At 45.2% G+C, this 11343-nt stretch overlaps 1 protein-coding gene across 2 annotated transcripts; it reads right to left on the reverse strand.

The window, feature by feature from the left end:
* Nucleotides 1-621: 621 nt before the first annotated feature.
* Nucleotides 622-8692, reverse strand: MALSU1 (mitochondrial assembly of ribosomal large subunit 1). Of its 2 annotated transcripts, none has more exons than XM_051786071.1 (4): nucleotides 8506-8692; nucleotides 6729-6907; nucleotides 3824-3905; nucleotides 622-2635 (listed from the first exon to the last, which is right to left on the reverse strand). In XM_051786071.1, the coding sequence occupies exons 1-4, from the start codon at nucleotides 8690-8692 to the stop codon at nucleotides 2457-2459; spliced, it is 627 nt and encodes a 208-aa protein (XP_051642031.1). In that variant the 3' UTR covers nucleotides 622-2456. The 2 variants fall into 2 exon arrangements, with proteins under 2 accessions (XP_051642031.1, XP_051642033.1); XM_051786073.1 differs by lacking the exon at nucleotides 8506-8692 and adding an exon at nucleotides 8154-8341.
* Between the last annotated feature and the right edge of the window lie 2651 nt (nucleotides 8693-11343).

The following is an 11343-nucleotide window of genomic DNA, read 5'->3' on the forward strand; positions in this document are numbered from 1 at the left end:
TGGAGAAAGCACTTAAGCTGGGCTGTAACAGAGATGTTAGCTCAACTGATGGACACAAACAGTGCTTGAAAATGAAGTTACTCAAATGCAGTGCAGGAAATCAGTGAAACGACGACAAAAGTTCCACTTCAATGGCTTCCCCTGTTCATTCATCATCAGGGGATCCTGCACAGAGCCAAACCTGCGTGTACCTCTGTATAGGAGGACTGAACGATGAATCTGTAGACTCATTGCACAAGCTGCTCAATTATTTTTATTTTACACAGAAATCACCTGACCCATTGAACTAATTCTCCAAAAGTTTTCTTTCCAAAAGGGGTTCAATGTTGCACATTACTGATCATGGTCAGACTGTCTTGGTTAATTTGTAAGTCCCCAGCTTTTAACAGTATCAGGCCAAAGTCTCACCAAGGCAGGCAAGTAACCTGTCTGAGGCATTGCAGTAGCTAAGCACATATTGTCAATGCTTCTGTTAAATGGCTAAGGACAAAGTTGTTTTCCTGGGCTGGTAGTTCTGATTGTTTAATAGCAAGCAGTGGATGTTCCATAGAACTCCTTTTTACATTATACTTTAGCAGTAAAGTCAGTTACACTTTTTAATTTTACTGGTTTTTTGTCTCCTTTGTTAATTTTTTTTTTGTCTTGTCTTACAGACTATTACCCCTTTTCACCTTTAAGAGTCCTAACCTGTTCCCATGGAACCTATTCCCTATCTCTTAATGTTCTTTTCTGGGTGCTCCTTTTGCTACTGTGCTCTTGGAGACAGGATACTCTATGTGGTTCTGGTTACTAAATGTGGGTTCATATAATGGTTTAATGTTTGCTAAACCTGCCTCTATCCATCTAGTATTACTGATCCTCAAGCAGCAGTAAAAGGCAAATTGTTTCAGGGAATGAGTCACTTACTCCTACACATCACTCCTAGGAGGAAATGCCTGATTTAGAAAGCATCAGGCTGTAAAACAGCCAGGTTATCTTTCCCCCATATGATTACTTTTGAAAAGTTATCATGAAGCATTTTGAAAGTCCTTCTCTGCACTCAGACTTAACACTAATATGTTTGTTTTGTGGGCAAAGATGTTTTATCTGTATAGTTTAACTATATTTTATAAATGCCCTTTGCTTAACTGCAGAACTATCTGCTGCCTTGTATCAAAGAGCAGGTGAACTTGGGGGCAGTCATTCCTGAAAGAAGAGACGCTAGGCAGAGCAAGAATATGATGTGAAATAGAGGGAGAAGTTGTTTGTTTGTTTTAAATTAAATACACACACACACATCCTCCTAAACACCACAGCTATAAGCACAATGACCAGGCTCACTTTGAGCATTACAAAGAGCAGCTACTATGCAGTGCTTGAAGTAATGTGTGGTGCTATGGAGTGAAAAAGGTGATTACCCTCAGAATCTCCTGCTTCTGCTTCCTGATGCATAGCAATGCAAATTTCTCCAAAAAGGAAGAGATCCTAATCCAGTGATGAAAACTTTGTCCTGTAGTGGAGTGTGTTACACAGACAAGCTTACCACCCTGAAGGTCTTCTTAACTGAGCAGAGCATGCAGCAATCAGATTAAGAACAAGCCGTGTGATAACTTCTGAGAGTGCCCAACATCTGCAGTATGTAATGCTCAGTGACCAAGGGCTTCCTATAGAACTATTTTTGGCCACTTCGAAGAGCTGAAGGTTTATACTGCCAGAGTGTGTCTCAGTGACCCTTTTCAGAAAGTAGGTGAGAGAAAAGCTAGAGGAGGAGCCAACTGCACATGCAGACTGAGCTGAATGTTTTAACTGAAGACAACTAATTGAAGCACTTCAGTTTGGGTTTTTTATTATTATTAAAAACAGATTGGCTTTGGCCGAAAAACTGACTTACTGTTCTGTTAACTCAAAGCACATTTATTTGTCACTGCTGCTCTTGGCTTTTATGTTCTCAGTAACACCAGTCTGTTTTCTGTCCCCCTTCAACTCAGACCATGACTTGCTTTATTGTGACCAGAAGCAAACAGCTTAACACAAGAAGCGTCATCTCAGCTGTACTATTTCAGTTTTTCCTTGCAGCACTCAAATCTGTTTTGCACTGCCACTACAAGCAAGTCTTTCAAAGACACTAAAAAAACAATTACTTCAGAGGATGAGCATGAGTTTCAGGGTAAGTAGCTTGAGCAGCTGTCTTTGGCCCACTCTTCTCACTGCAAACTCCACTGGGACAGTAGCTCCCCCAGGAAGCTCTGATAGGATTGCCTCTGATATTTTATGGTTGGACTTTATCTTAAAGGTCTTTTCCAACCTTGATGATTCTATGATTCTGATCACTTTTTTAGTTTGTTTAGAACTTTGCTTAGGCACATCCAATAAATACACTGTTTTGTACTGCTAACTGTACTGACTGCTCAGTCAGTTCCCAAGCCTCTCTCTGATCTGTGAAGGCACACTCATTCTCTTTCCACACAGTAGCTGCATTAAGTTCTTGTCTCAAGATGGTCACTGCTGTTAGCAGTCAGTCCAAATATAAAGTCTTCTGGCAGGGACTGCGGAGTCATCTGTGTTAACTGGTCGTCGTAGGGACCGAGAGTCCACAGCTTCTCCAATTCATAAACCTCTCGTGCCTCTGGCAGCATGAAATGCAGCACAATGTTACCTGTGCAGAACAGAAATTCACAATAAATTAATGTGAACTGTAAAGCACTACTACACCTTCAGCTGTGCAAAGAGTTCAAGTCTTCCACCCCTATTCTGGCTCAATATAACAGGTCAGCTCATAGAGGTATCTTCTTAAATTGCTGCTTCCAGTTCGTAAACAGTGTTAGGAATTGGTCAGTCCTTCAGAAGACTCCAAGACTACAGTCACAAAAATGAGGCACAATACTTCACAATAAGACACTATCACAAGACTCCAGACCAAGTTATGACTTCTATGGGACAGAAGAAAATAAGTCAAAAGGAATTTTACTTCAAGGAGTCCTGCAAGGTGACAGATGGATTTTCAGCTTTCTTTTATTACCAACAACATCCAGCTATAGCCAAGTAATTTTTCTTAGTTGTGTTGTTCACACTTCTCAGGTGGTTTTTTATAATGAAATAGGTCCAAACTTTGATAAGTTTTTCTTAGACAAAAGTGCATTAGATGAACACTGGAATAAACATTCTCTACTGTTGTTTGCACAGAATGGAAATATATATGTCCTTAAATTTCAATTGGTTTTCAGTTATTACAGTCAAGTATTATGACAGTTAAGTACCCAAGGCTTAATATCACTGGCTGCAGTGTTCCTCACTCATCAATCCTCTCTTTTAGGCCAAAACACCAAGTTGGAGGGTGATATTCTAGAATTAGCAGTGAAGGAGAAATGCTTTTTGAATGCAGTCTTTTATATTTGTGTAGAGTTTCAAACGTAAAGAATAAAGAATTACACTCAGTTTCTTAGGACTGATGTTTTACCCCATGTCATGGTATGATCTGGACAGTGAAAAAGTCCATTTAATAGTTCACTACTGAGGCAGTATACAGCAAGCACCCACTTAACCAAAGAGTGGTTATAGAAAACTGAGAAAATTGACAAAAGTATCTTTTTTTTCCCCCTACTGTTATCTTCAATTTATTAAAATGTGTTTTAGCCACTAAAGAGTAGTTACTGCTTTTTTTCTCAGTGCCAAAGATCTTTAATGAACAATCATTTAATATCTCAATGAGTTCAAGCAGCAACTGGAATTCCAAAACAGGAAAGTATTGCGAATTCTCCATAGCAACCAGGGTTCACGGTGAGATGCTTCTGTCAACAAGGAGCTCATGCAGAACTTTGTACTTGTCAGATTCACAAATATTTACCAAAATCAATGCACAGCCAGTCATCTGTCTCTTTTCCTTCAATCTGTGTATGAGGATCACTTTCTTCTTTGAGATGCTTGTACTAAAAAAAAAAAAGGTAATGGCAAGAAATTAAGTACTTTGCATTTATTTAAAAGCACTCAAACTTAACAGAGAAGCTAGATTTTGCTGAGTTGCTTTAAAGCTTAAATGGGTTAGATTACTTCATGTTGGTTCTGGAGTCTGCACAAAAAAAAGAATATAGACTTGCAGTACTAGAAAATAAGTAGAGATTTCTCAGTGGGATTTAGTATCAAACCTGGAACCTAATGCTCTGAATTCCCATACAGTTATCCATGAATTTGGTAGGTTATCCATATTTTATTGAGATGAATATTGAATACTGTAACTGCTCAGTGTTACAGTAGTCTTTCAGTTACTGGGTCCCTAGAACTGCCACTACCACCAAGTTTTATTTCCTTTCCAATACCTTTCATTGGTGTTTTACACTGGCTAGTTAAGGATGCAGAAATGGAAGCTTATCCTCTTCTCAGAGGGGAGTGAGGTGAAAAAGTTTCACCCCCTGCCATGAGGAAGGCATTCAAGCAAGCCTCCTGTCTCTGGAGTGCACACACTCACCACTCACTGCAAGCTGGGGAAAAGCATGACAGGCACACAGGTTTCCAAGCTATGAACTGCTGTGGGAGAGGCGAGGGGGCAGCTCAAAACACACACAGCTAGGGAAAGTGGTAGTTCCCTTTGCAACACAGGGTGGCTTTTGTAAATGCTAGCTTAAGAGGCTTAGCTCTCCCCACCCAGTACATGAAGAACCCAAGCACCCACCAGAGATGAGGAAATTTGACAACTAGATGCTTAAGCATGGTCACTTTTGGATCTGCCCATAACCTACTTGTTTCTCTACAAGAAGCAGCAATAGAAAGGGCTCTAACAGTCCTTTCTGCCATGGAGGCAAAACACAAAATAACATACACTAGCATAGCTGGCTAAGAAATGAGTCCCACTTCACTGGGAATGCAATTCTCACCAAATGCAACTGTTCCTGGTTGCTCCACACAACGCTGGCTGCCAGATAATGACCCTTTTGAAAACCAGCAGGAAAACTTTTAAAATCTACTAGTTCTGAGTTACTTTCAAAATGTAACTCAGAACCAGTTCTACCTTCCTATCTTTAAGATGGCTTGTGAGACATCTTCAAAAGCAGGTAATTGTCAAAGACTCTCTGAAAGTCGGCTTAAAATGCTAAAAGCCCTGTGTGCACTGCCATCAGCTATCATCAGCCTGCAAAGGCTGATCTCTGCTGCAAGTTTCCAAGCCCCGTCTTTAGAGGCTGTGTAAGGTGAACAGATTATAATAAAGCCAAGTGTTAGCTTCTTCCTCTAACATGAAACCAGATGGGAATGGGTAAGCAGTAGCTGGGACTTTGCCATTTACAAGCTCCTGGAAGCAAAGCAGGAAGATCTCATGCTACACCTGAGCACTTCTGTGTTTTATTGTGACTAAATCATGCACTGACATAAGCTTTTAGGTACGGTAATGGTAAAGCTTGCCAGGTGCCTGGCAGTACTCCTGAGCACCTACTCCGCTTATTTTTGCCTAGAAAACCTTCTGTGTGAGACAAGCTCAGCCACTCCCATGTACTTGGTCAGGCTTCCCGGTTTTTCAGGAGGCCCAGGACGGACACCTTCTCTCCCCAGAGGCTCTGCCTTTACAAAATCGCTGCTTTTACAGCCACCAGAGGGTGCAGCTATGAAGCACAGCCATGTTTTTGCAGGGTGGGCAGTACTCACTGATATCTCCTGGTCCGGAGGAGATGGAAAGCTGTTGATTTAAGTTGTTGCAAGTTATGCAAACAACAGAATATATATATAAAGCACTTAGATTTAGTACATTCAAATCACATTAATGCAACTTCCAGCTTAAGGCAAAAATTTGGTTTGCAAAGATGCATCAATTCCTTCAAAGAACAAAAGAAACTCCCCTAACCTGTTCAGAAATACACTGAAAAGCAAATCCGTCTCTCCCTCTTTCCTCCCCACCTCAAGTCTCACAGCTGAAACCAATGGGACTGGAAGGAAGAATGTAAAACCAAGAGCCAAAGGAAAAATGGGGTCAGGAAGGGAAAGAAAGTGGGTGAAGAGAAGGCAAACTCCAGGCTGAGTCCAGATAGCTGACTGAGATGGGGACTGGTTATACTCCTCACACTGCGCTTTTTAAAGTCAGATGATTCTTTTCTGGCCATGAAGTTTCCCCTCCCCTGAGTCTGGTCCTCATCCCTAAGCTCTACTTGTATTTTTATTGGCTTCTATTTCTATACTGAAAAGCTCACATTCCACCAAAGCCAAACAGCGCAGGATTTCTATGCAAGGATGGCTACCACTGCGCTTCCTTTCCTCCTCTTCATGCACAGCAGGGTGAATATTAAACAGCAGTTTGCTTTACTAAGCCCAGGAGGGGATCCTGTGCCCCTCAGGATGCCATCTTTTTCCCAGCCTTACAATATACCTGAGAATCTGGAACTTTTAGGGATTAGGGTTTGAGAACAGTCAAAGTAAGTATTATGAATGACTGGGAACAGCTATGATGCTTGCTGGACAAAGATAAAAGTGGACACAGGTCATCATCACCATTTCACATCGCTCCTGTCCTAGCCACCAAACTCTGCTGATGTCATCACTGTTCTACATCCAGTGAGGTCTGTTTTTAAAACATATTACTACATTTTGTGTAGTGCTGCTAAAGCGAAAAAGCATAGTTAGTTGCTAGATGTATTCAGGACTAAATGATATAATGTAATCAGGTTCATCTTACCTGGCACAACCTTATACATGCAAACCTGAGGAAACTCCTTTCACAACATCTAAAACCATTCCCCACAACTCAGGGAGAGCAGCAAAAACTGTCTTACCATTTTCAGCATGTACTGTGCCATTGCATGGAGATGCCGTGTTGAAGATCCACTCACAATTATAAAATAATCACAGTATTTTATTTCTGGAGGTGGCTGGATGACACAGATGTCTTTAGCGTTTTCTTGCCTCAGCAGTGCTACAACAAAGTCAATGCTGAATTTTTGAAGAACAGTATCTGGGAGCAGATGGAAAAAATAACACAGTGGCAAATTTATCTTTTTAATTCCAAAAATCAACCATTTAAGAAGCCATAAAATAGCAATTAACTGAATTATAGCCTAAGCTAGTCACTCATTATGAAGTTTGGTTTGATACTGATAATGCAACATGATCTGCAGATTTTTCAAAAACATCTTTAAAATCATCAAAGCTGAGAACTAAGCAGTGTTCTGGTAAAGAACACTTTATCACTACATATAAGTTACCTAAATGAAACTCTGATGTTTGCTAACTTACTTATTTATTGTTGTTAGCATCTACAAGTCAATGATATCATCAGACACTTGTCAATTAAAATGAATGAAACCTAAGTAATTCAACAGACATTATTAAAACAACAGACAAAACTGAAAATATTTCAAAACAATGCTTTTCAACAGACCTGTGATAATACTTGATGAAATTATTCTAGAGCCTTAAGCAGGTGAAATCAATGTATTGAAAATGGAGCTGACGTGATGCAGTGTGAAGATATTTTTTATCTGCACATAGAGTAAAGCCACTTTTTTCTTTTTCCCAAGCCTGTTCTGCTGCAGAAGATTATGATATTGTAGACCATGCTTTAGTCCTTCAACAGTTTAAGCAAGCCAGTTTAGAAACCATTAAATCTGTGCAACTGCCTTGTGTTCACACCAAGAAATCAGTTTATTTATAATTTGTCCTAATTAGGGAGATGCAATTTGTGTGCACACTTAAGACATAATTTGAATCTGTCAGCAATGCAAGTCTACCACTGTAAAGTGAACGTTAGTGCAGACGGAGCATCAGCACAGAGCCAAACTTCATATTTCCCAATATAAAGAAAAAACCAAACACAAGAACAACAGCTACATACAATTATATGCATGAACGGGGATTTGAAATTGGATCAGATTTCTGTAAATGGAAGCCTTTGAGCTCAGGGACTCATGCACTCTTTCAACTTTTTGCTGTGGTCACACATGCAGAAAATTAGCGATGGCCACAGCCCCTCCAGACGCAGTGGTTACAAAAGTTAAATATTTGCTTGGTAGCCACATGTGAAGTCTCCAGTGCCTCCTCTGAGAGCGAATGGCCTAAACAACCCCGGGCACGGTGTGCCACGCCGATCGGCACGGCCAGATCCAGGCTGGAGGAGGTTTGCAGAACAGCTGCCGGGACACACCAGCTCTGTGCACACGAGGCTGGTACCCGTAACCAGCCACCCGTAACTGCTTCCCAACCTCTTACGTAACAGGGAGACTGCCAGGGCACATCCCAAAAACACCTCCAGCTCGGGACCACGGCCCCCTCAGAAGTTCCTGTAGGCATCTACACACAGGCTCCATTCACACCAGCCCCGAATCCTCATTTTCCCGCCGGGCAAGGGAGTCGATGCTGGCCCAGTGACGATGCCGTGACTCTGAGGCCCGCGGTCGCAGCCGAGGTGAGGCCGATCCCACCGCACTGGGCACCGTGAGGGTCCTCCCGCAGCTGCAGAAGCGATTCCACGCGCTTCGAGCAGCCCCCTCTTCCCGAGGCGTCACATTTCGCTCAGGGTCACCCCGCAGCGCGGCTCCCGCGGCTGGGCCCTACCTGCCGCCTGGCGCCGCTCCGCCGCCGCCTCCAGCGCCCCGGCCCCGGCTCCGGCTCCCGCCGCCGCGCAGCCCCCGCGGGGACCCGGCGGGGCCCGGGGTGGCGGCGGCACCGCCCGCGGAGTGCCCCCGGCCGCGGCCCCGAGCGGCCGCAGCAGCCGCCGCGCCCCCGACACCGCCCGCCACATGCCGGCCCCGCGCCCGCCCCCTCCGCCGTACCGCACAGCGATTGGTCGGCGGCGGGGCCGCCCCCTCGCCTCATTGGCGCAGCCGGCCGTCACTCGGGCAGTGGCGGCGGGCGCGCGCGCGGCTAGTGCCTGGAGGTGGCGTCGCTGCCGGCCGTGTCCCCGAACCGGGGTGTCCCCGAACCGGGGTGTCCCCGAACCGGGGCGTTCCCGAACCGGGGTGTCCGCGAACCGGGGTGTCCCCGAACCGCCCGCGGGGTGTCCCCGAACCGCCCGCGGGGTGTCCCCGAACCGCCGCCCGGGTGTCCTCCGGCGCCAACGGGGTGGTGGCCCTGGGGCCTTGCGGCTCTGCTCGTCGGAGCGGCACCTCTTCGAGGAGCGGGCGCTCGGCCCGTCATGGAATCATACAATGGTTTGGGTTGGAAGGCGACCTTGAAGATCATCTACTTCCAACCCCCCTGCCATGGGCAGGCCCAGCTATACCAGGTTGCTCAGAGCCCCATCCAACCTGGCCCCACCTCCGGGGTGGGGCATCCACAACTTCCCTGGGCAACCTGTTCCAGTGCCTCACCACCCTCACAGTAAAGAATTTTTTCCTGATATCTCTTCTAAACCTACTCTTTTTCAATTTGAAACCCTTCCCCCTTGTCCTGTCACTACATGCTCTTGTAAATAGTCTTGCCCCATTTTTCCTTCAGATACTGGAAGGCCACAATTAGGTCACCTTGAAACCTTCTCTTTTCCTGGCTGAACAATACCGATTCTCTCAGCATTTCCTCACTGGAGAGGTGCTCCATCTCTCTGATCAACTTAGTGGCCCTCCTCTGGACTCACTCCAACAGGTTGATACCCTTCCTGTGCTGAGGACCCCAGAGCTGGATGCAGCACTCCAGGTGGGGTCTCACCAGAGCAGAACATAGGGGCACAATCCCCTCCCTCAACCTGTTGGTCACACTGCTTGTGATGCAGCCCAGTCATGTTTGGTGCCCGCCGGACCCAGCCCCGGGGCACTCCTGGCCCCCTGCCAGAGTCCCAGGGTGGGAGTGCGGGTGTGCAGACAAGGAACATCGGGGCTGACAGTGGCTCATCCTCACCTTCCCTGTCCCCGCCTTGTGCTCCTTGTCTGTGTTCTGTGAGGAGTGTCTGACCTTCAAGGTGGTAAAAGGGGAAGGGACCTTTCTTTTTCAGATTTCCTTGTGTGTGTGTGTGTGTGTGTGTTTATGTTTTCCTGCATTGCATGAAACCCATATTTGGATTTTGAAATTTTCAGACCTCTCAACATCTTTGTCACTTTTTTTTCCTCCCTGAATTTGGACACATGACAAGGTTCCTGTGGCTCACTGCCTCCTCAAAGCCCTGGATCATGCAACAAGAAACTGTGACTGGGTATCTGTTTTACAACACACACTGCTGGTTGCTTTTCAACCTTTTGGTCTCCATTGTCCTCCCTGCCACGTGCAGTTGATCAGTTGGGTTTTCAGCTGTACCTGGCCTACGGGATTCTGGAGCCAGAAAATAGATGCAGGTTCCCTTAGGGATACATCCTGAAGGTAGCTGTTTGTTTGGTACCATGGCTTGGGAACATGGGCCAGGGGATGGTTGAACAAGCATAAATTTTAAAGGATCATAGAATATGCTGAGTTGGAATGGACCCATCAGGATCATTGAGTCCAACTCATGGCCCTGTGCGGGGCACCCCAAGAATCACACCATGTGCCTGAGAGCATTGTCCAGGCACTCCTTGAACTCAGACAGGCTTGGTGCTGTGACCACTTCCCTGGGGAACCTGTTTCAGTGCTCAACCACCCTCTGAGTGAAAAACTTTCTCCTGATATACAACCTAAACCTCCTCCAACTCAGCTTCATGCCATTTCCTCAAGTCCTGTCACTGGTCATGAGAATGAAGAGATTGATACGTGCCCTGCTGCTTCCCCTCATGACGATGTTGAAGACTGCAATGAAGTCTCCCTCAGTCTCCTCTGTAGATGCCTACAGGAACTTCTGAGGGGGCGGTGTTGCCGAGCTGGAGGTGTTTTTGGGATGTGCCCTGGCAGTCTCCCTGTTACGTAAGAGGTGGGGAAGCAGTTACGAGTGGCTGGTTACAGGTACACTTGAACAAACCAAGTGAACAAGTGAACAAGCAACTCAAGGATGATTTGGTGTATCTAAATTTGAGAGGGAAGGTCGTTCCTGCACTTTAACCAGCTCTGTGCTGTGCTAGGTTGTTGGGCATCTGTAAAAGGGCAGATACAAAATGTGGGCACTACCATGTAAACTGAAACCACATATCCCAGCTCAGGCCTTGTGCCCCCTTTTAAGGTCAGTAGCTTTGGCTAAAAAGCTGCAGCTGGTTTTAAACTTGATTTTTCTTGGGAAAGTGTGTTTTACATTTGTGTAATTCCCACACAGTGTTAATGGGCACAGGGTACTAGTCTCACTGTTTTTAGTTTGCTATGGAGAATGTTGTCAAGGGCTAAAAAACCATGACCTCGGTAGGCATGTCTGAGCATTTGTATTTAATGTGGGTGAAACTTGTTTCCGTGCACCTCCTTCCCCTTGGAGATGCTGACATTTACAGGTATGGTAAAATGAAAGAATTGCCATTCAGAATGTTTTTCCCTCTCTCACTGAGTATAATGGTAAAACAATGGTAT

Source organism: Manacus candei, unplaced genomic scaffold (genome assembly GCF_025592945.1).
Source record: "Manacus candei isolate 608988 ecotype Guabito, Panama unplaced genomic scaffold, ASM2559294v1 h1tg000021l, whole genome shotgun sequence".
Classification (NCBI taxonomy): Eukaryota; Metazoa; Chordata; class Aves; order Passeriformes; family Pipridae; genus Manacus; species Manacus candei.

Excerpts from the sequence above, each read along its gene's own strand:
- MALSU1 (XM_051786071.1), bottom strand. The coding sequence starts at position 8,692 with ATGTGGCGGGCGGTGTCGGGGGCGCGGCGGCTGCTGCGGCCGCTCGGG. Across the intron at positions 3,906-6,728 it reads CACAGTACATGCTGAAAATG|TACAAGCATCTCAAAGAAGA; the intron begins GTAAGACAGTTT and ends TTTTTTTTTTAG. Across the intron at positions 2,636-3,823 it reads CTGGCTGTGCATTGATTTTG|GTAACATTGTGCTGCATTTC; the intron begins GTAAATATTTGT and ends TGTTCTGCACAG.